General features: G+C 33.7%; 1 protein-coding gene across 1 annotated transcript; it reads right to left on the reverse strand.

The window, feature by feature from the left end:
- Positions 1–9,357: 9,357 nt before the first annotated feature.
- LOC126977949 (cholinesterase 2-like) lies at positions 9,358–22,707 on the reverse strand. Its single transcript, XM_050826654.1, has 3 exons — positions 22,218–22,707; positions 16,469–17,745; positions 9,358–10,006 (listed from the first exon to the last, which is right to left on the reverse strand). Exons 1-3 carry the CDS (start codon positions 22,386–22,388, stop codon positions 9,823–9,825), a joined length of 1,632 nt encoding a protein of 543 aa, XP_050682611.1. The 5' UTR covers positions 22,389–22,707; the 3' UTR covers positions 9,358–9,822.
- Positions 22,708–26,481: the final 3,774 nt, after the last annotated feature.

Below are 26,481 nucleotides of genomic sequence, written 5' to 3' on the forward strand. Positions count from 1 at the left end.
AACCCTCAAAGAAACCGCCGGGATCCACATAGACTAATTTTCGACGAAATCCCACTGACCTTGCATTATGACAAGAGTTGTCTTGCTATGAGTGTCAGAATATACAATAAACTGCCCATTAATTTAAAATTATTAAATAAAAAACTTTTTAAGAAAGAACTTAAACACTGGTTAAGTGAGCGACCATTTTATACGATAAATGAATTTCTGAACGCGAGTAATGTCATAACATAAAATGTGAAACTTATTGTTAATAATTAATTAGACAATATTTATTATTATTATGTTAGTCTGTTATTATTTTATTATTATGTGAGTCTGTAGTTCTCTATTATTCTTTAGTATTATGATAATTAATATTTATTGTTTCTGACATGTAGACATATATAATATAATCTTGTTATGTGTTATTTACCTTATACTATTTACTGTATTAAATTAATTTGCATGCCTGTAGTTAGCCTGGCGCAATATGTGAAACTGTAACATCATACCATCGTAACATACCATGTAAAATTATACGCGAATAAACACTTCAAATTGTACTTATGACGTTAAGTCTGGTAAAAGCTTAATAAAACACTGTTTTTCGAATTTTCAAACGGCATATACTTTTGAATAAATGAACTGATATTCACGCAATTGGCGGTATTCGACGCAGTTTTTTGAGCCTCATAAAGAATCTTTGAGTTTCAATTGATCGAACTCGGAATTTCGAAGTAATTCCGAAAAAAACACTTTTTGGTTTTATTTTCTTAACGATAACTCATGAACGAATCAACCGATTTTGACCGGCTTGGTGGCGATCGACGTGGTTTTTTTATGTTAGGACCTGATTAGTTTTTGGAATATTATTTAAAGTATATGTAAAGTAAGTATGTTTATAAGTTATTCCAAAATAAAAACACATGAAAATTTTTTATAGTTTTATTTTATACTTCTTAAAGTCTACCGGTCCGAACTGTATTCAAATCTAAGTTTGCTGAAGCTCTTTCAAATGTCAAGCAGTCCAAAAGTTATAGAGGTTTAAATAAATGATACATCCATACATACACACACAGACACACACATACTCGTATATATACATACAGACGTACGGACACCATCGCGGGAATAGTCAGAGAAGCTTCATAGGACGTTAAAACGTCGAGACCTGATGAAGACTCGATTTTCGAAAAACGGGGTAAAACCAATAACTTTTTTTGATAATTTTCAAACTTTTTATCGGGAAGTTAAAAAAGTCCTTAATAATTTTTGTCAAAAAATTACAATTATAAATGTCAAAAGTTTACCATTCACGCTTCGGTTTAGTTTGATTCGATTGATGAGTCCACTTTGGTAAGAAACTCATTGGCCCTTTTTAAATTCAATATTTACAGATTGTTCATTTTATTATTTAATTTTATTACAATCTATGAAAGTTTTGAAAACTAATTTGAAAAATTACAAAAGATATACTAGATTAATGATTAATTAAACATGTTAGCTTGCCTTAAGTTTTACGCTTATTGTGGATATTGTGTTTGGTTTAATCTCGAACAGTTGTTTAGTTTTAACTTCTGAGAGAGCCATCACCCACAGACATTCAATTTTCTCATGGTTTGTTTCACCCCCTTCTCAATGATCATTCCTTGATCTACTTCCGCTTTGACCTTCATCGACGCCCATATCAGTAACATCTCTTTTAACTCTTATTTCTTCAGCTTTCTTTCTACTTACAAAATTCTTCTTTAGTCAAATTTCCACTTGTACCGATTGTTTTCATTAGATATACTTTAGTATTAGAAATATGTCATAAACAGAGCAACCGGTATGTAAATCCACATTCCCATTAATAGGGTTTTTTTCTCTACCTCTTTTTTAACTCCCCTCAATCAAATATCATAACGAATTGTCGCTTCATGTACGTATATACGATTGTTGCATTCCACATCATATCTGTTCCGGAGAAACAATTCCAGCGTTTTCGTAGAAAACTAAATTGATTGCGTAGAGCTTTTCTTTATATTTTTAATATCAACAAAATAATTGCATGTCAACGTTCAATGTTCTGTATAAAGCATTCAAAAGAATAAATACTGCAGACATTCGTTAGTGAGCTTACGGCAAGTACAACAGTACAAAGAACAACCCTAATACGACTTTCATGTTATGAAGTAGTATACATATTAGTGATAAAATTGATGATCGCAGTACATCCATCGAACCACATTAGCAGTATTGCTTATGATATTTAAAATTAATTACTAATGTTCATGTGTTGTATTCGGTTGGGCACGCGTATTTATTACCATTAATTATAGTAATTTAACAAGTGTAATTGTCTAGTTTAATACATTAATTACATAAAAATAATTAACCTTCAAAATCACAATATATCTATCTCTAAGTGCAACCCTCTTTATGGTCCTTCGAGCCGGATGAACCATCGACCTATATACGACATACATACGTATGCAATATGAATCCATAGGTCTCTGCAGCGTATGGGGGAGGTAGTACCCAATAGCAAAAAACATTTTGGTACCTACTTATGTTACAAAATTTTAAATAGCTAGGCGCTTGTGTTTTAAACTAGTAACAGTTAAACTCCCTGTCTTATTTCAGTGAACATAAGATTATGTTTTGTTTCAACCCTAGAAGAATTGCAAAGTGGATGCTAAAATCGAGGAAATGCAAACCATACTTATTTTTTTATAGAAGCTTAGGACAACCTAGATACCTGATGTTAAGTTATCACCGCCGCCCAAATACTCTTGCAATTCTAGAGGTATTTTTGAAATTTTGAGGAACGCGCTTTTTTGAACGTACCCATGTCGTAACATCCCGGAAACACCGCACGCTAATTTCGCAGCTTGGTTGTATGTGCGAGAAAGTTCCATGAAAACCGGCCTGTGGAGGAACGCCACATATCCAGATGGTGGGGATGATATCCTAATTTGTAGAATTTGGTGGCAGGAATCAAACCGCTCTTTGGAACATTCACCGTGATTAATGCGGCAGAAAACACGTAATGAAGCAACGTCTCTACGCAACACCAAGTAATCTAATCGTTCACAGAGCACCTTCGATGGGTCATGGATCCCCCACAGTTCGAGTAGCTCTGCGTTGCACGCGGTCAAATGGTTCGAGCTGATAATGGGGTGCGCCAGACCAGAGATGACAGCCATACTTCATACGAAGCCGGACGTGTGCTTTGTAGAGCGCTGGAATGTGGTCCAGCTTATATTTCCGCGCTCTATTTAGGACGCCCAGCTTGGTTTGGCATTCCAGAATCCAGATGACCGCGGAGTTGGCAATCACTCGAGATTTCTTGTATCACATGTGTTATACATGTATTCCGATGCTTAGTTGTGTAACTTAAAAAAAAAGTTATTAATAAATAAAAACAAAACAATTACGAGTGCAGTTGATGGTACTGTAAATAAGTAAAGGTATTATGAGAGAAAAATAAAAATCCCTGAACACAGGATCGACCAGGCACCCATCGCTTCCCACGCACACATATCTTGGGGAAGGTAAACCCGTCCCACGACGCCACCACGAGCAGTGCCATTTAAGCGAGCATGACAAGCCCCGCCCCGGGAATTTGTTATGATATTTGATATTTGTGAATTTAAAACCTTGGCGCTCTGGAAATAGAGATTTATTAGTTCTACTTACTATATGATCTTGAAAGGCAGATACGATTCTAATGAAATGGTTGAAAATATTATCTTTATAAGTGTAGGTTACATTTTCTTACTGCTCCAAATTATATGAGGCGCCTCAAAACGAAATTCAGTTTTTCATTTTAAGCAGACTTAGGTATAACATGTATTTACATGTTGATTAATATGATGTCTACATATTTATGTAGACATCATATTCGTCACAGGCGCGGGCGGTGCGGCCAACGGCGACATCTATCGGAGCGGCCGATCAGCGCGACTCTTAGGCCCGCGGCGCTCTCGCAACTTTCCGTAACTCTCCACGACTTATTCTTTTATTTAAAGCAGACTTAGTAACACGTCTAGACACAGTATTGCGCTTTTGATAATACATAAATAAGACGAGTTAATCATTTACTTCACTGGTTTCATATGCCACAGACCATCATTGAGATAATGACAGTTCTCGATACCTCGATACCTTTATTTAATTTGGCTATGTCATCAGTAGACAGAGATGTAATCCCAATAGCCAATGTGTGCTCTTTGCCTCCCGCCATGACAGCCACAATACTTCCTTTCTCTATGGAGGTCATTTTGACTCCCGAAGGCGTCAGACCGGGGACATTATGTTGACACCACTGAGCATGAATTGTAATAATTTTAATGGCTTTCAAAAACATCCAAATTTCAATCGAGAATACGGACTAAAATCACCTAGCTACACATACCAAAAAAAAAATAACAAAAAAACAACCGACTTCAACAAAACTTAATCGTAACTAACTTCAAAAATATTTATTATCGTAACTAAAATTAGATTATGTAATTTTGTATAAAAATACGCAATTATTTTTATTTTTTTGTTTTCAAAGCTTTTTGGAATCGGTTTTTTTTGTTAAGATTATTATTTATTAAGATTATTTTATTTATTTTATTTTAGTGAATTTGAAGTACACTAACTAATTTGTTTAAATATGTATAGACCTACTAAATTTTGCAGTGCAACAATGAACATAAGCACATTGCAATTTAATTACATACAGTTTAAATTTTGCCACAGATCGTAACGATTACTGTAAGTCGTTAAGGAGTTCATGATCATTGATCAGCATATTTAACTACGACAATTACGTGCTCATAACGACGTTACGGTAGGTGACTCAAATATCCGGATAGCATATAAAAGATTCGGTCTAGTATCGTTGCTCAGAATCTTTTGAATTGAAGAGTTCCGTTACTTTGTCATGAATCCCATAGTCAGATCCTCACCAAACTCTCATCAAAGTTCACTCAGTCGAAAATTCTGAGATAAAAAAAAACAAACAGAAGAACATTTTTGAAGTCAGTTAAAAAAAGAGGACACTGTCAGTAAATTTTGAAAAAAACAAAAAAAAAAACCATCTGTCTACAGCAAATACCAACTCTGAGGCAACAAATGGCGCTAGAATTTACAATGACAACCATCTCGACTCCTGTCAACTGCACTTCCCCTGAAAACGTGCTTCTACAAGGGTAAGGGAAGTCGAGTTAAATAAGATAATAACAAAAATTTAACTTTTACGTAAAAACCTAAGGTTAAAATACAGTTACAATTACGCGCGTTTTCATCCCTTAAAAAGTATTTTATTAAAATGTGTAACACTCACGTTAATCAAAGAAATACCTAATACTTTTTAATTTTAAAGTCCAGCCTTGTTTATTCATTTTACAGTATCTTCTTTTTCAAATGTATTGTAGATTGAGTAAATTAATTAAAAAATATAAGCCAAAGCACTTAGTTCAATCTATTTGAATAAAGATTGTTTGAGTTTGAGCATCTTGTAATGGAGCCTGGTGATAGGGTCATGTTCAGTAACCGGGATCGCTTCTCCGTCATTGATTTGGTATCTCTATGATGGGTCTTTTGCGCTCCATGCCTGCTACTTTTCTTTTACGGGTGGCAAGTGAGCAGGCACTATTGTGTTTGAATGGTATCGAAAATGGCGTTTTTTTATTGCTTATTCAGTAGCATTACTGGGCTAATGAGACATAACATTGTATCTATCTTGGTGACGAGCGCAATCACGATGCTGCTCATTTAGAGTTTTCAAGAATATTGAGAGAGACTGCATTGTAGTAGACAGGGCGTAACAATTACCATCGGGTGAAGAAATTTCTTATTTCGTTACTTTTAATCTTTAAAAAAATCGAGTTATCCTGCACCTCCCGCCCGTACGATCGCTCAGGCTCCTGTATGCTCGGAGCGCTCCGTCCATTCATTTATAAGTCCATATATTCAGGTTGTGTTTGTCTTTTTGTTCATTTCAAGGAACGCTCCGTCTTGTTATACTTTTATTATTGCTCTTTGAGTGCCCTTTGTATTTCTCTTGTAAAGTAATTAAGTGTATAAGGCGTCTGTGTTTGTGATGATAGCATGAGGGCTCAGCCTGACGAGTGAAATATTATTGAAGAATTGCACGAGTGAAAGTTACAAGTTGTACAAAAAATATCTATTATATTGTAGTGGGTAATATTACCTATGCGCTAATTAAATATATTAGGTCCCTACGTTTTTGAAATAAATGAAATGAAATTTATTATATTATTTCTATGGGTCGTGGTAATATAATTGTTAGAGACACAGCACAATTCGCCAATAAATCGGCATATATATTATCTAGTTAATAACTGTTACGACCTAGCCGTCTACTATTTTATTTTTTACCTTATATTTTGAGTACTATAATTTATTTATTTATTATTTATTACATAATTATTGTATTTAATAATGGAAGCACTTGTGGCTGTAATCGCGACGGCCGCCTTATTGAAGGTAGCTACTGAAAATCAGTGTTGGGTGATACCCAACTAATATGCTGAGTAGCAAACCTTTTTGGGACATAACACTGCAAATACCACCTTATTATGTTTATATAGAATAAGCCTTACTTTAGTCATTAATGTATGTTAGTTTTAATTAGTTTAGCCATATTATAGTAATTTTTAGATAAGTTTTTTCATGTTATTTGTTATTATATTTTGTAAATGTTCACGTGTATTTGTAGTGTTTGTTCCAAATAAAGATATACTTACTTACTTACTATTATTTTGATTGTCAATATTACAATTATTATATTTATACGTCATTAAAACGCATAACATAGCTATAATTTATTAATATAATATAAAATAAACATTAATTTGTAGGAATTACTCTCAAATAATTACTTTTAAATACCCTTATTTTTGGCCAAAAATTATTTTAAGCTATAGAAGCATTTATACTTATAGTAGCCTTAATTTCAATTTTTTATGCATTATTGTTTTAGGCATTTCTCTAATATTTTTGGAAGGTGTTTAAAGACCTTATTACACTTAACATTTGCGTTATTTTGATGAAGCGCTGTTCTACATTATGGCATCAAAAGGCGGGTTGGATCTCTTAATCCTAATATGGAATAGTCCTTTGCTGGTTTAAAACTGTTCACCATGTTTTTTAATGAACATACTAATTTCTAATATATATAGACTAGATTCTGAGGACTGACATTGCATAAAGCTCTTATACACATTTAATTTGTGCCAGAAAAACATTTGAAATATTAGTGAAGTTATTTCTTTCATATACTTGTTTTTATAACGATTTCATGAATTCTTCAATTTACCGATGTAATGTTTTCAGATGATGAAGGGTTAGTCTTAAGCTTATATTATGTAATTAATATGTTTCCCTTATAAAATAAAATTTTAATAAATAAAACAATTTACAACGTAAGTGGTAGTGATAAGATAATGATTCACTGCGGTAGGTACTATTGACATATTGAATCGTAACCCCCCTCATGTCATTTTCCTACAGTCATAATAAACAAGTAGGTCGAAATTCGATTGATCTTACGTTTCCTAATTAACTGTTATCATTTTATTAGATACTGGCAGTCCACCAATTGTAATTTAATCTTTTTAGTACAAATAACTGTTTTTTTGATTTTAAAAGAATTATCAGTAAAGTGGGTCATAAAGTGTCATTGAATCAATTTTGTCGATGGTACAGTTCTAGTTGTACAATCGTAGTCGCACTAACTATTGCTGTATGTCGTCAAGAACTTTCTCCACAAACAAAGTATCGTAACTTAAAGAGAATTTTACTTATTTATACTTAAAAAAAATGATTTTAAGATTTTTTGTCAATAAAGAATTTGACTTTAATATAAACAGGTTTTGTACTCGTATATAAGCCTACCGAAGGACAATTAATAAGTTTTCTATCAAGAATAATTAATCTTTGATGGGTGGAGTTGGCGAGTAATATCAGGGAACCGTAAATAATAATTAAAATAGTATCTTTAAATTATTTGGTACGTTATTGGCATGTTCATTGTGGAACAGTGGAAAGTCGTAACTTGTGCGAATACTAATTTAATGTAATGCAATAAGAGTCCAGAGATTCTCTCATTTTCGGAGGTCTTTAAATAGAGTCTTTTCTCCTTGTGTGAATGTGTAAGAACATGTTAATATAAAAAACACGAGCTGCTCCCCGCGACCTCGTCCACATTTACCAGTGTGACCATTTAGTTGATGTTTCAATAATGCTTGCTACCTGCATCATAATATTATATCGTTCGTAAGAATCATTTTCGTTCGATCGTTTTTGTCCGACTTATTTTGCAAATCAGACTGCCTCAAAAAAGTCTTTTCATTTCTCAAACTCAGAAAGTAATGTTGTTTTGATCTGATAATAGGGTGGAAAATGCTGCTTCCATCCATAGAGAGGGAAAAACTCATATAAATTACTTCACACATAAGGGCCGGAATGAACTTTAAATATAGAACTGCTGTCAGTAGTTTTATGTAATAAAAATATATAAAAAAAATGCTGCGGCCATGTGACTTTATAAACAGCCAGTATGAACTTAGCGCAACATTCTTTGAGCGGAATAAGCCGCAACAATTACGCGGTGAGTTCCATATTCAAAATTTTTAAAAGTTAATTTAGTTTAATTTGTTATGTATCTGTGACGGAATGCAAAAAAATAGGTAATTATCTTTTATGCTAAGATTTGTATATTGAAAATGAGTTCAAGCGATTGTGAAATGTTGCCACCAGATTCAATTAAAGACGAGGCAAATTGTGTTATTGAAAATCTTTTTCCGGAAATCTCAAAAGAAATATATATAAACACATACAATGATTTTATGAAGTGGCGAGCAGAGAAGAATATAAAATAGATTTTCGAGAGTGTATTTTTACATATTTTAATGGACTGTGTAGCAAACGACAGCCTTCTACGCTATGGAGCCGATGGTTCAATGCTCAAGAGTACACTTAGTGTAAAACACAATGTAAATTTGAAAAAACTCCATAATTTAACATCATTATTGAAAAGACAGTCTCAGGGGTTCAAGTGTAGAAAAAATAATCCACTCCATGAGAGGTAAAAACCTTAACCTCTCATTTTTTTAAATGGTGCTCCTGACTCAACTAACAGAAGGGAAAATGCTATATACAAGTGATCAGTAAAAATAACATCTCAGGTATGCCAAAGCAGATAGCAACATATTAGAATTTACCAAACTGTGAGCAGTACACCGGACATTGCTATAGACGAACGTCCGCAACACTTTTAGCCGATTCGGGGGCAAACATGACAACGTTAAAGACATGGAAGATCGTCTGATGAAATACCAGAGTGTCCTACTTTTACAGATATCCAGAATAGCCAAATTTGTCATAATATATCAAACAGCATAAACATTTAATTTCACGAATTGTCCTAATTTGACAATTTAGGTACTACTAATTATACTTTTATTATATAATATTATCTATAAATAGTTTAGATAAACAACTAGTTTTATTTTCCTCATATTCGAAATTAAAAGTAAACTAGTTTAGTAAATTAACACGGGTAAAATAATCAAATCCTACTCGGACTGATTGAATGATTAGTTGATTCTTTCGACCCTCGGTTAACAATCTACTATTTCATTTTTCGGGTTAATATAATATTATGACACTCAGAAATAAAGTGACTTTCTATTGGTAACAGAATTTTCAAAATCAGTTCAGTAGATCCAGAGATTAGCTCGCACAAACTCACAAACTTTACCTCTTTGTAATATTATGTTGAGTATAGATTTAACATTATAATATTGGTAACAATTAATAAGTGTTTGACTTAAACTTAAATTAGTTGAAGCCATATTTTCTTCTTCGGTATTTCGAGTAGGTTTTGTTCCAGAGCGCAACAGACGGCTCGTCCCACATCGGTGATGTGCTCATGTGGCTGTCGATCACCAGGGCCGAAGGGTTCCATCCCCGGCTTGGATTCCATTTCACGGGAAGAATGCTGGACGTTCGTGGAGTTGGATCTCTGCAAGATGAAAGATGATGAAGCCGAATAGAGTTGATAATAAATTGATATGTCAAATATATAAAACTCTGGACGGCAAACATCCAATCAAAACTTCAAAATATAACAATGTTATATACGGTACAGACTGGTTCAGAGGCCAGCCTAGGCTGGGTTTTTTACACTGTGGTTGTTGTCGGTTGATTTGGGACTGTTTAGACGGTATGGAAATATGTGATGCGGAATGTTGACAAATTCATTTAGATTTTGGAACGAATTTTGGTCATTCTTTATGACTAAATTAAACATTGAAAACTTGTACCGTCGCTAATTTGCAGGTTTCAACGAATAAAGATGATAATGAAAGTGTCAATAATAAAAATTGTAATCAAACTACTGGCTAGGAACGTAATAATTATTTTAAGGGAGAATATTTGCAACGTCGTACGTGGTCCACTGTTCATAACTATCTTCATCTTCAGTTTCATATCGTTTCAATAAAGAATCGCGTTTGAGTAGTCGGTTCAATAGGTTTCCTAAAAATAAACCCAAATGATGTCCATTTTTTCCGGGCCTTATTTAGCAGAGCGATCAGTGACCCGGGTGCATCTTTGACATCGAAATTCTCGGATTATTCAACGCATTTGGTTTATCTGTTTAATAATCTCTGTGTTACTCTTACTACTGGTATTCCAAAACTAAACCAATCATAACAAAATTTTGAAAGTTTAATGGGGTGGAAATATAAGATTCAGATAATTTCAATTTTTAACGTTTACTGATGGCGGATTTTTATACAAGGCTTTTGTTTCCGGTCTATATAATTTCGCCGTTTTTAATAGTGTTTGAAGTAATCGAGCAACTAAAAAAGTAAAAAGAACAAAAATTCCAAGAAAAGTTAAAACAATCAGACACAAGTAATGATATCTGATATTGATTCTATTCAAAAAATTATTGATTTTCAGCTTAATACCGAGGACAAAAATGTCTTGAATATTTGTTAAAGTTGAGAGCATCGGATATTGGATTCCCTGGTAACAAGAGCAGAGTGTTTATTAATGATCACTTATCTAGTTACAACAAGATGCTCCTACAGAAAGCGAAGCTGCGTGCTAAAGAGAAACATTACAGCTATTGTTGGGTGCGTAACTGTACAGTGATGGTGCGGCAAAACGATAAATCAAAAATTATTCATATCACCTCTGAAGATTCGCTAAAAAAAATAGTTTAGGTAATAGCTATAAAATTACAAATTGCATAGAAACCAAAGTACAATATACATCGAATCATGTTCTCAATTGTAATAAGAAGTTTACTCGAACTCACAGTGAATTGTTAATTAACCTATCTATCAACCCATTCTGCTTAACCTATTGCTTACGTAAATTATTTAAATGTTTGATGTACATTGCTCGCCTAGTTAATAAATACAATATGTACACATACTCAGACGCTTCATTCCCCGCAATTAAATTTGTCTTAAGAAATGTGAACTATTGCATCTTTAACTTGTGTGCTACTTGCGGTATCATAATATTAACTTTGATTAATCTCTGTCAATGTAAGTATGCAACTTGTTACTCGCTTTTATTACTAACTATTTCTTATGGTATTATACTGATTCGGATGGTAAATATTTCACCAATTAAATTCGTAGTATACAGAGAATTTGTAACGAGTTCAATTAGTTTATATTGTATGATCTTATATTTAATACCTGTCAATTACTACGAAGTAATATTAATTATTGTTCAATGCGGACGACGTTCCATTTATTTATTTTGTACGATGGCTTACTTGTTTAATGTACTTTATTATGTAATACCTAAAATAATTATTGTAACCTTGTTGGAGCAGTGTTAATAAATCTTTTTTACCAAAACGTTCGCGGATTACGTACGAAAACCACGGGCTTTATAAAAAATGTTTTACAAAACAACTACGACATAATATGTATCAGTGAAACTTGGCTACTGTCTGGAATCCACGACGCTGAATTGTTCGACGCGCGTTATAATGTTTATCGGACGGATCGTGACTACGACCGACTGGGAGTTAAAATGGGCGGCGGCACCTTAATAGCAGTACACCGTACGCTTATGACTAATATACTAAACGTACGACCACTACCAGTGTTCCCCGACGCTGATATTACTCAGATTAATATATCTCTTTGCCGGGGCCCATCTTTAAAAAACCTCCGTTTGTTCTGTTGCTATTTCCCTCAAAATCTGCATCAGTTATGGTCTCAACAGCAATTTTTTGAATACTTATCTGATCTGAGCATAGCGTACCCCACCGATGAAGTCTTACTTGTAGGCGATTTTAACATTAGGAATGCTGAATGGCAACCTAATCTTAGTGATATAGGTTACACAATTTTAAATACCAGCGCGGACCGGTTGACTTCCCAACTATGGGCGTTTTTATGTTTTACGGGTTGGATCCAGTTCAATTATATCAGCAATATTAATAATAGATGTCTCGATTTGGTCATATCTAGTTCTCAATGTTCGGTTCAGAGATCTGTCGCTCTAGCGATACCCGAAGATAACCACCACCCTGCCCTCAGTGTTAATATTAATGTTCAAGGCTTGCAGCCTAGCCTGAGACCCCCTCCTCGGCTCGTGAGAAAATTTCACTTGGCAGATTATAACCTGATTGACGAGGAATTAGCAAAAATTAACTGGTGCGACCTACTGGATGATAAAGAAATAAATGCGGCAGTCGATGAATTTTATCTTGTATTGAATTCAATTATCGATAAGTATATTCCATCTAAATTAGTTATAAACAGCACCAGCTATCCATGCTGGTATTCACGTCCCTTAATTAAAATTGTAAAGAGAAAAATAAGGATACATAAGAAGTGGAAAATATATGGAAGGCAATCCGACTACTTTCTATTCTCTGATCTTAGACACGAATTCAAGAAAATGGAGGCTTCATGCTATCAATTATATATTAGTCGTGTAGAAAACAATATTGCTCTAAACTCAAAATGCTTCTGGTCATTTATGCAGTCAAAATATAAGGTTAATAGTATACCTGATAGCTTATATTTAGACAACGAAAATGCCAACGACGGACAACATATAGCCCAACTGTTTAATAAATTCTTTGAATCCGTGTTTGAAAAACAATTTAACCACACTTTGAACGCGAGTATTTATGCAAGTGAGTACTATCAAGCTGTTATTGGATATGTAGAAATTAATTTTAAAACTGTAGAAAATTTCTTATCAATTATTGACCCTACCAAAGGCTGTGGCCCAGACGGCCTTCATCCCCTCTTTCTAAAAAAAATGTAGTAAACAATTATCCATACCTCTAACGCTTCTATTTCAGAGCTCCCTCAGATCAGGCATCTTACCTAAGATTTGGAAAAGATCCATTATTGTCCCTATTCACAAAAGCGGCGATAAGCACAATATAAGGAATTACCGTGGGATCTCAAAGTTATCAGTCATTCCAAAATTGTTTGAAAAAATTGTACATGATGCCTTATTTTCAGCAGTGCGACCATTATTAACACCGTTTCAACATGGCTTTATTAATAAGCGTTCCACGGAAACAAATCTATGTGAGATGCTAGATATGATTTTCGATGCTATGGACAAGGGGTTTCGCGTTGATGCCGTGTATACCGATTACTCGAAGGCGTTCGATAAAATTTCCCACAGATTATTAATTGCAAAAGTGGAAGCAATAGGTATTCACGGTGACCTTTTGAGATGGCTCACATCGTATCTCCGTGATAGGACCCAAGCTGTAACTGTCAAGGGATACACTACATCATTTGTACCCATAACATCTGGCGTACCACAAGGCTCCCACCTCGGACCATTACTCTTTAATATATTCATCAACGATGTGGTCAACTGTATAAAAAAATCTCAGTTATTAATGTATGCTGATGATACTAAATTATTAAAAGTTATTAAAACGGAATTAGATTGTAACAGTTTGCAGGAAGATTTAGATCGTCTCACTGACTATTGCTCAAATAATGGTTTACACTTGAACGTTGACAAATGTTGCACCATATCATTTACAAGAAAGAAGACAGTGTCAACGCAAAATTATTATTTATTGGGTAATAAACTCCGCAGAGTTGACGAGGTGAGAGACCTTGGTATAATGTTGGACAAACAACTATATTTTGAATCACACATTAATAAAATTAAAAACAAAGCCTACAAGATGCTTGGATTTGTCCTTCGCCAAACAACTGATTTTAAAAACCCAAAATCTCTTATTTTACTTTATAACTCCCTAGTGAGATCCCAGTTGGAATACGCTTCCACCGCTTGGAACCCACAGTATGCCTGTCACGTAGATATGATTGAGGGAATCCAGCGTAAGTTTCATAAGTGCATCTATAAAAGATTTGGTTTCTCGGCTAATGGTTTAACTTCCTTAGAATTAAGACGAGAACATAAGGATCAATTTTTTTTTGTATAAATTAGTCAATGGGTTGATCGATAGTCCTTATTTATTGAATAAAATCAAATATATAGCACGAAAACCTTTAAAGCGAAATTGTCGGCAGAAGTACACATTTCATCTTCCACGAGTTAATAGTAAGTACTGCAGAAATAAATTTCTCCAAAGGTCATGCGATAGGTATAATAATAAATACCAACAAATTGATATTTTCTTTCATAAGTACGGTAGGTTTGTATCTGAGATCAGGAAATGTGTCTAACTCGTTCCCTGATTGCAGCTGCAACCCTTACTTTTATATATAACTTTAGTGTTGTATGCGAACCTAGTTGTACCCGATCGAGTAATTAATCTAGCAATTATGAATTTACACGTTTGTGAAAACTTTGCTGGCTTATTGTATTTTTATAAGGCTAAAACTATGTATAATATATAGCTGTTTGTTTTCCAAATAAAAAAAAAAAAAAAAAAAAAAAAAAAAAAAAAAAAAAAAAAAAATTGCTGCTAATATTTCCTCTCTAACGCTTTGTTTCATTTTAAATCACTTACTTTGATTACAAATTCAAAAAGAATACGAATGCTTTTGATTATGCATGAAAACATCATATTTTTACAAGGTGTGGCTAAGAAAGCGTCTATATATGGTCAGCTAGTAATTATTAATCACAGATTTTCTAGTATGCTGAACTAGATTGCATTTTTAAGTTGCTAATTATCAATAAAACGTAGTGAAGCAATACTAAAAGAGTAATTCACAATTGATCGGATCTACATAATTTATGGATGCACAGTGCGTGATTCCACATACGAATGATGACATACATTTTGGTAGTAACGTAAATAAATTCTGCCATATAATAACAATCTTCAACGTGATTCGCATATTAAACGGTGCGTTACAACACAAAATGCCCATTTATGTTAACGTATTTAACATGTATTTACACAGTTTTGTATAAATTGTATAACATAATTTTATGGAAGCACGACAACTGAGTGTGCCAGTCAGTCAGGTCAGCTCATAAGTAATAACTGTCGTACATGCCGTCTAGTGAAATTAGAGGATTGCCGATTAACAAGATGCTCTGCATGTAAGGTTCCATTTTATGTCAACTTGCATTCTTTTGAGGAGGATAAACAAGTCAGGAAATGACGTGTGATCACCGCGGCTCATACTCCCTTGCAACACCAGAGGAATCACAAGAGCGTTGCAAACATTATAAAGTTTCAAATATACCTACATAATATGAATTCAAAAACCGAAAACACATTGGTACGTGACGGTCGAGGATCGAATCGAGGCTCCGTGGTGAGTCAACGGTTCTACACCACCACCTACACTAAGTAAGTTTATTACAACACCTCGCATATCAGAAGAGCGGTGAGAATACAAATGGCTGTACGATACAGATAGCGACATCACAAATTTCATCCAGTGTTTGTAATCTATCTCGAGAATTATTTTTTTCTGATATGAGAAAATAGTAACACACAGCAGTGACCTCGCCAGTTGTCTACTAGCAAAAGCTTAAAGAAGCGCGCATCTCAAGCCATAATCGAGATAAGACTTCATTATATTCCAGTATTCTTCATTACTTTCTATGTCGCTACCATTTGGTACTGCACAGCTGCTATGACAGTACATTCGTGCACTTTAGAATAATATCGGCAACTGCCGCAGATCAGGTACTGGGATCATCTGAAGAGACAGGCAGGCAGGCAGAGATTACGGACTTTTTACTTTGGACTTTCCTGACCTATTTGCCTGGTTTGTTCTACTAGCATCAAATCTGTCATAGAAGTTTTCTTATTTTTTTTAGTTTTGACCCTTTAAGTTCATCCCTGACCTGTTCGTGGAATGTTTTTTTTAAATTATTACTCAGGCTGTTTGAGAAGCAAACAAATGGATAAAATATTTGTGCGCTCCAGGCTGGTTGATAATAATAACGTTGATCGTAAATATAGAAAATTGTTATCATTAAAAGTCACGGAACTTCCAAATTCTAAATAGAAAGCAAAGTATTACTGCTTACCTACCCATATTTTGCAAAATTAGTCCACATGGTCACCATCCGTCTAATCATCATCCTCTCCAGGTACCACGCCGGCAGCGGGATCGTGTGCGGCTTGAAAAGATAAAACAGCTCGTCAGCGTGCGACGCTCCTCTCGTGAACGGAAACATCGATATCATCTTAGGCATATTGATTAGCCCGTTATATTTAAACACATAGTAATATATCGGCTTATCTGACAACTTGGCGTACATCTGCGATTCAATCACGGTTGGATATTTGAAATGCAGATCTGAGTACAAATTTATCATGTCCATTATTGAATCTCTTCTTTCATCTGAGAAATAGTATTGATTTATTTCCTCCGCTGTCCATAGTCTATCAATTTCAGATGGAAACTCTAAATCTGTAGGCAATATGTTTTGGATATCTTGGAAGTTGTATAAATGAGTACCGTAATCTTTGGCAACAAAATAAATTCCTTCTTTGTCGTTATATCCAATTATCATAGGAATTTTTGTAAAGTTCCCTGATGAAAGTAGGTCAGCTGGATGTTTTGTTATTATTGATTCTGTACCAGAGAACTCTTTCTCAATGCATGGTGCCATTAAAAATTCATCTGTAATAAGAGTTTTGTGCAATGAGTTTGGAACTTTTTTTAATATCAATTCCTCTATAGTCTTATTTGAAAGTACTTCGTACAGTTTGTGAGGATCCCGAGTAGAATATCCAAACTGCATAGCTAAATCGCTAGCGACTTTAATTGGATCATGTTGTAATGCCCAGGGGGCTAAAGTTGATCCGCTCTGTAGGATGGCTTTATGAAACAGGCCCCTTGCAGCTGGGGAAATAAGCAAATAAGAAACAGACACGGCGCCAGCGCTTTCGCCAAATAATGTTATATTGTCTGGATCGCCACCAAATTGAGCAATATTGTCTTTCACCCATTTCAATGCTGCTATTTGATCTTTCAAGCCAGCATTACCAGGTGCTTCTTTTATACCAAGACATAAAAATCCTTCCACATTAAGTCTATAGTTTATTCCAACATATATAATATCACGCTCAACAAAGAAATCCGGACCGTATAGCCACGCAGTGCCTGTTCCCTCGAGGAAGCAACCGCCGTGGATATAAACCATGACTGCTCTCTTTGTACTTCGTGTTATTGGCGCGAACACGTGGAGCTTAAGGCAGTCTGAGTCACCAGCTACGATGGAGCCAAACATTCTCTGTGGACATCGCGTATTTTCGTTGATTGCTTCAAAGATGCCGTCCCACTTCGGTGGTGGCAGTGGTCCCTGAAATTATTAGAATTTTTTTTAACAACTTTGCAAAAAAATAGGACAGCGTTTGTTAAAATACATTATAGATTTTTGAAGTGAAAACTACTTTATTATCTTTGTGATTTGAATGTCCATGAAACGAAAATGCGACAGTAAAAAGAGACAGACACTTAAATTCTTAAAATTTAACGTGGGAGAAAACGAGATAAGAAGCATACAGTGTTTTTTTTTCTTTTTTATTGCTTTTTTTTCTTTGCAATCAACCATAAGTCTGATGACAGAGCCCGTGTTTCCATTTGTGAACTCCACAAATGGAACTCAATACAGAACAACTGGAATCATTCTTAGTACAGCTTTCTAAAGTGGGAGAAATATGTGCATGTCAAACTACATTAGATCATGGTATTTCAGTTTTAATTGTAGCTATCAAAGTACATTTCTCCCAACCAATCAATAAATACAATTATTGAATTCATTCAAGAAAATTCAATTTAATACACACCAGAAATATCACTAATTCTACACGAGTTTTTGGACGCCAAATTTAATTTGAAAATGTGTAGCAGTCTCATTGTATCAACAGCAAAATGAAAAACAGTAACTGACGTAGTATTCCAAAGATATATTGACCATATTAAGACCAAAGTATTTATTTCATACATTAGTTAAATAAGCCTCTGAGTGTGAATAAATCTATGTAATATATACGAATAAAATGTAGAATTTTATTTTTATTTTATTTTACTTTATTCGACAAACCAACGATATTTATGCACAAATGTAAAAATATTAACAAGGAGACTTAAAACGAAAAGACACAGTAAAAATATCAATAAGTGGCATGTACAAAAGATTTAGAGACATACAGATTATTTAAAGTAGTGTTACAAAAATAATAGTAATTTCTACAAATTAGCTCCCTTACGCAGGGAGTCAATGACATTATGACGAAAGCAACTAAATAAATTGAGAATAATTATCAAACTTTGTAATACTATCATCATTACTAAAACCTACAAATATCCTCTTCCCGAAATTTTACATTCGTCTAATTATCTTGAAGCCAAAATTTTTGAAGGTTTCACTTCTTCTACGTGTTACTTGCATGTTTTTTTATTGCAATGATATTTTATAAAACAAAGACGCGCATAGAGTTTCTTGCGCCTGTTCTTCTCAGGTCTAAGGTGTTTATATTCGAATGGATGGAATATTGTGAAGGTAAATAAGTGATTTAAAATCCAATTCTGAATAAAAAATACATAAAATCTTATCGTGTTTAGTCAATATTATCAAGGAGGAATTTGTTTATCGTATGATGCTGTATATCTTAGTTTATCGTATCCTGCTTCACCCTCAGTGAAGTGAAATACAATACTATAATATATCAAATAATTATAATTATGTAACGCATAATGCGTTAGTTAGTAGTAGCAAGTAGTAGTAGTTAGTAGCAAGAATAAAAAAAAGTGATTTAGAAGTACTTATTAATTCATGTTTTAACAATCGATAACTGTTTATCGACATGACAAAGTCAATGTCTTCGTCTTTATTCAAATAGGCTTCAACTAAGTGCATTTGAATTGTAATTATAAATATTTCATTTAAATATCTGAATTTACCTTATTTTTGGAAAAGTAGAGCTCGTGAAATGAACATACAAGAAATAAAACAGCCACTATTTTAAAACAATGAGTATACATGTCGTTTATAAAACTAAACAACTGGTACCTAGTTGGCTATCACTACTAAGTGGTTTTTTAATAAGGGAGATTTGTGTATTATTTAGATCTTGTGCGATATTATATTTTAAACTTATTTGAATGGGAGGTATTCGTAAGTAAGGAGGTGTTTCACGAGCATTACATAATATTCTTGTTATTTGGATCAGTTCTGTGTGTTTGTGCCAGCCGCGACGTCGTAGGGAGGTTCTATGCCTTCACTAAAATATGATCGAGAAAGCGCGGTCGGTCCATGTGTTATGTTCACGGCCACTGGTGGATTAAACCTTGCTTTTGTTGGTAAAGCTATATTTTCTTTAAATACTTACCCCCTTATTCATAATAGTCTGCTAACTTAAAGCATTGCTAATTCGCACTGTCTTCTTGTATTGACCTAAATCAAAATGAGAAAACACTCCTTAGCGGCTGTTTAAAGTTAGCGGACCATTATGAATAACGGTATTAAAATTTATTTATTATAGTGTGCATTGAAATATGTACACTGTGATTGATAACTCTTGAATTTTTTTTTCTTCACTTACATAAGTAAGTTGAATCATTTGAGTATTTTGTTTAAGTAATTGTATATTGAAAAGAGTACCAATGAGTTTCTTGCCGCTTCTTCTCAATTAAGCAAAATTTTTCTTAATTTTTAACTTGTAACTTTTACATTCATAAGTGTTATTTTTTGACCTACCTTTTGATTTTAATTTTAGGTGCAAATTGAAAATGTTTTAAAAAAGTTGCAATTAAATAAACTACCAGTCTGAAAGGTATTGAAAGAAATATAGATTTTATTTACAAGAAATTAACATATCTAAACAGTTTTTTATTTTAAGTGATATTCCTCACTTCTGGTATTAAATATACAATTTAAATCTATAAATTAACATATGATTATAATACGTACAACCACCAGCCAATAGCGTGGACTTACATCGATATTTCCATAATTTGTATATTACGTCATTAAATGTTTCTTCGTTTATGATAATATATTCCACTTAGTTTTTACCCGACAGCGCCAGAAGGATGGTTTCGAGAGTATGTTTGTATGTATGTAAAATTGTTTGGCACGCTGTGCGGCCTGAACGGCTCGTGCTTAGAGACTTTAAAAAGTTTAGTGCAAACGGGCACTTGACTTATAGGGATAGGTAAATAATTATAGAACAGAAGATCATTGATTCTTTTTTATGAAAATAAGGAACGAGACGAGCAGGACCCATTACATTGCAGTGCCGGTCAGGGGGCCTACTCCTAAAATCGATATTCGATGTATCGTGGTATTAGTCGTGTCGAATTCTACTCTTAGTTACATTGTATTCAATCTCGAAACGATGATTGAATGAATGAAACATTATTCGATATTATCGGTCCTAACCCTACCCTTAATTGAAAATGTCATAGACGAATATTCGAATTTGACAAATAATTAAACGTCACTTTTACGATAATCTCAACGTCACCTAGGCTGTCGTTGCTATTATCTTTTCAAGTTGTATAGATATTTAATAAATATTATTAAAATAATTATGTGTGATTTACCATTCAATAAGATTTTTTTACTACCAAGTAATTTAAGTCATTTTGTTGATCGTTTATGCGTAGAAAGTAATGCAAATGGCCGCCTGAGAAATAGGAAGTCGACGAGAGGGGTTGAGTTACTTTTTTTTACATTTTATTATCTGCAAGTTTTGTACTATTTATTCAATTTTAAATGGTCATATTATATTCATTACATAATATTTACATTTTGTGTAAATGATACCAAATTGGTGGTGCAGAGTCTGGCATGGTCCTTAGCGCCTAAGCTATGTTTTGACTTTTGACACTTAACAGCGACATAGCACAGATAATATTTAGTTTTTCAAGGTTTGCATATAATTCATTCACTCTAACATCGTTAAAAAATCAAAATATTAGTCTATGGTTACGATGTTGTTACGATAAACGATATGGAATACGAACATTTTGTTAGAGTAGGGTAGGTGCGATATATTCTGGGTATTGTCGTATCGTTCCGAATATATCGTTGTCGATTTTGCGAGTAGACCTCCTGGATTCTTGAAAAACTCAACAATTCTAAGCAGCACTACAATTGCGCTCGTCACCTTGAGACATAAGATGTTAAGTCTCATTTGCCTTAAAGCGCATAAAGATCTATAATCTAAATTGACAGTTTTCAAGTCAAACTGTCTAGTAACGAGCTGATTTGACGAAAAAAGCCATTTATGTGTTTCTTCGTCTTTGTTATTACCGGATATTTGTTCCAGAGAACAATTCTGTAGTTTGGCATTTGCTCTGTGTGGCAAGGTAAAAGATTATGTTGAAATAATAAAACATGTTTCTGTTCTTTTACTATTGTTAGGTACTTAATCTATAGAGTGTAACACTTATGTGTGCATTAAAAACTAAAAGCAACCTTTAGTGTCGTTTCACATATAAAATATTTATAGCATAATATATTTACAATATCATCACTAGTACGAAAGGTATAGAGAGTCACTTTAATGACAGCCACTTAGTTATCTGTAGTTGACCGTACATTTTGAATATTATGCAGCTATTGTTAATTAATTGTTTAATTTGAATAGATTAAGGAACTTTGTGATTGGTTTCATCTTATTGTAATAAAGATTATTATTATTTCAATAATGTAATATATAATTAAACATGTATTTGTTTACATTTCAAGTCATCGGCAGAAGTACATCTATATTCTATAATGTTAACCATTTCATCTTGTTCGTGTCTCACGAATGAACTTACTTGAAACCTGTTACTTTCATCTACTCGTCCATATGGTATCCCGAGGTACTGGTAGTATGTTCTGCTGTCACTCAGTCTTCCTCTGATGAGTCCATTCTGCACTCTCAATAGAGGGCTCGGGTCTTTGTACAACCCCATCATGACGAGGGTCACAAGTGCCACCCACTTCATTTTATATCACCATCTAATATAATAACACTTGCACGCAATAAGTTGCGCACCTTGGTAAGCCAAGGTACCAAAGAAAACCGAGGATTCAATAGTATACAAATTTTAATCCATAATTTCCAACACAAAAATTAAACTTAATTAAATTAATTCCTCAAAATAAAAATTAACCATTTCTTACTTCACTTCATTTTTCTAAACTTAACAAAATTCAAACGTTATTTGATTGATAATTACAATTGACAGATTTACGCGAACCAACGTGCAGCACGAGGTACGCTCGTAACCTTCTGTATAATCCAACACTTGTTATTGTACTCACAGGCCACGAGCGCCGACTGCCGACGACATTGGCAAGGTTCAAGCGATCAAGGTTGACAGGAGCCGGCAAATAGTACAACACGTCAAGTACATGTGACGATACGCACATCCAAATAAGTAAGAGTAAATAAAAATTGGTCGAATGTTTGTAAGCCAAACCAAATATTATTATATAGTTTCAAAAGTCAATCTCCGAAAAACACGTTATTAAGATCAAGTAATAGTTACTGGATTCGTGGCATACATCCACAGCAAATTTCTAACAGAACTTCCTTCCAAATAGCAGCTACTTCAGGGTGTTGTCGTTGAGTCATCCACAGCCTGCCTGAGCTTCAGGGGGGTCTTTTTCTGATAATTAACTGCACGATGATTAGAAGGTTCATTTTTAAACATGTTTTTTTTTTGCTTCCTTAAGTTTCAATTTTGTGATCATAACTTATTTGTGAAATGTGCGAATATTGGAGATGTAATTATTCGTGGACAACGAAGAAATGAAATCTGACACTCACATTCATTTCAATAATTGTATAAGTAGGTGAATGAAAGTCTTTTGCAACATTAGAAATTGGTGAAGGTTGAGTAAACGTCGGAGAAACAGCTATTTCAATGCGTCGTTCTTTTGCTCTTGGATGCTAAAAAGTGTCATTATCACTATCCGCATCAGCGTAGGTAACAGAGTGACCATTAGAAAGATCTTGGGAATAATGTAACCAATTGATTGGTTGGTCTTCTGTACCTTTGGAATACATGCTGCCATTTCCATTTACTTCAAATACATATCGGTATACTTGACCGGCTGCAACGAACTATTGTTAATGCAAAATTTAAAGTGGATTGCACCAAGATATCACACTGTCCCAGACAAAGTTTCCTCCCCTTTTTCACGCCCTTAGGGGTAAAAATTCCGAAATACCTTTTTCTTTGATCCGTCAGTCAGTCAGTCATTCAGGGCAAAGCATTTTATATGTATAGATAGATAACAAAATGGAAAAGGGTGTGCATAAACAAAATTGCAGAGATTGCATTACACAAAGCATAGCAGCTATCGGGAGCGAGAGACTGGCTCTCATCTAGCCCAGACATTAACTCCTTTTATTACAGGCCGTAGACTGTTATACAGCTCATTATTTATTACTTTTTTTTTATGAAATATTTGATATTTAAAACGCTTTTTATTAACACGATTCAAATAATGGATGCAGCACCTAACAAAATAATTTTACTGGTATATTACAGCCATTGTAAAATACTCTATTGATTGAAAAGAGTGGCCGTTGTTTTTCTTGTGTATTCTTCTCTACTATATATATATACAGCTCTACTTTTTCCAAACAACATATTGTAGATTCAGTAATCCAAAAGAAATATTTATAGTGACGATTCAAAAGCGCTTAGTTTAAGCCTAAATAAAATTTGAATGACTTTGACTTTAGACAATTTTAGAGAACACGTCCGGATAGAAATGACATGTCAATATTGAGACTTAAGAAATCTTTACGACAGCAGAGACGAACTTTTCTTCTAAATTAAAGATTTGTACAGATGCGAGGGGTGGCCATTTCCAATATAATTCTAAATTTATTGCTTAAATTTCAATAAATATGTATATTAGTTTTATTTCTTCATTATTTTATAAAAAACATACACGAGTTCCGACTTTAACAAACGGTAATCTTGTAGTTCTGTTTTATACATAATTTATCTGTTTCTGTAGAGATCCATCAAATAACATTTCTGATACTTGAGTATACAACTGATATCTTGAGTACTGGATCGTCAGTATGACCAAAAGCTTTTACTATTAAGTCTATTGTGTATCTGTAGTGTACGGTCTCGTATCGTGGTCTAGGCCACCTACTAGATAATCATGTATCATACTTGTTTATAACGCGTTATCAGAAGTGTCACATAATAATATGTTTCACAAGGTCTACCGTGATTATACAAAGTATTCAGATTTGTTTATAGATATTTTTGAAGATTTTTAATGAGTTTGAATTATAAATGAATTAGCAATACTATTTATTGCTCATTTATTATATCCTGCTGTCCTAACTGCGATTTGTCAATTGATGAGGATAGCTGGAGTGTTTTGTTAAGTTTTTTTTTTAATTTTTATAAAGTTCTCGCAAAATACCTTTGTTTATTTACGGTGTGTGTGGATGATGCAACTACTGTACTCAATAACTTTTGTTTTGTATTAATTTACATTTACTTTTTTGACTTACTCGTGTAAGGCGTACTATTTGACGTTTGAATATGTTTGTTGCATCATATAATATTGTAATTGATACGATTTGTAAAAAGATGGAAATGTAAATCTTAATTTAAAAGAGTGGCAATGAGTTTCTTGCTACTCCTTCTCATTAGCTCACATTTTACGCGGTGGCGCTAAAATAAAATAAGAACAAATTCTTTTGACATTCATAAGTGTCATTTCCGTGACCACCATGAATAAAGTGATTTTGATTTGAATTGTAAGTGCTGTTTGTTTAAGTAAAGTAAAATTACGGCGATCATTATTCAGTATAAGATCCTCATTTTCTTTTTACTGCAGTTATTGTTAACAACGTTGTTGCACAAATTCTTCAGAATATGAAACGAATTTTATATAATCTTGATATTTATATTTTACGAAACAAATGTGTTGCCAAATTCAGAAGAGTTGTTAAAAACATTTGTTTGGTAAAGGTTACGACAACATAACTGATGAAATAGAGCGAACGCCCTCAGGCTATTTAATTATAAATTTTATTGTACGGTACTACTTGTACTGTACCTAAATAAAAAAAGCCCACAGAATTTCTTGCGCTTATTCTTCTCAGGTTTAAGGCATAGGTACTATTTCGAATGGGAAGTAATTTTGCACTTCCAATCAGTGGTTTTAAACCTTATCTATATATATATATATAAAAATGAATTGCTGTTCGTTAGTCTCGCTAAAACTCGAGAACGGCTGGACCGATTTGGAAAATTTAGGTCTTGAATTATTTGTGGAAGTCCAGAGAAGGTTTAAAAGGTGAATAAATAGGAAAATGCTCGGAATTAAATAAAAACAACAAATTTGTTTTTCCTTTGATGTGTAATTTTTAATTAACATAATTTCTATGAGAGAATTTCTATGACGCACGGTTTGACAGTTCTGCTGTGAAACAATTTCATTACGACAGCAGGGTGCATATTTTACGAAGTAATTCTTGATGTTATAATATGTTATTGACAAATTCATAAAAAACATTATTTTATTTATTATATACAGAACAACGTCTGTCGGGTCAGCTAGTTTCCAATAAAAATATTTGATATGAAATTTGATTTTATACAAGTATCATTTTATGATCTAGATTGACACTTGAATTTGGATTGGATTGGATTTAGAAAATATTATAATTCTTATTTTAAATGGTTTCCGATACTTTTACCATTGGCTCCTTTGCACAGGATGCCGGCTAGATTATGGGTACCACAACGCCGCCTATTTCTACCGGGAAGTAGTAATGTGTAAACATTACTGTGTTTCGGTCTGAAAGGCGCCGTAGCTAGTGAAATTACTGGGCAAATGAGACTTAACACCTTATGTAAAGTAAAAGTAAAGTATTCATTTATTCATGAGAACACAAAACATTATAAACATAGTAAAATTAACAAATTAAATTATGTCTCAAGGTGACGAGCGCAGTTGTAGTGCCGCTCAGAATTATTGGGTTTTTCAAGAATCCTGAGCGGCACTGCATTGTAATGGGCAGGGCGTATTAATTATCATCAGCTAAACGTC

Source organism: Leptidea sinapis, chromosome 46 (assembly GCF_905404315.1).
Source record: "Leptidea sinapis chromosome 46, ilLepSina1.1, whole genome shotgun sequence".
NCBI lineage: Eukaryota > Metazoa > Arthropoda > Insecta > Lepidoptera > Pieridae > Leptidea > Leptidea sinapis.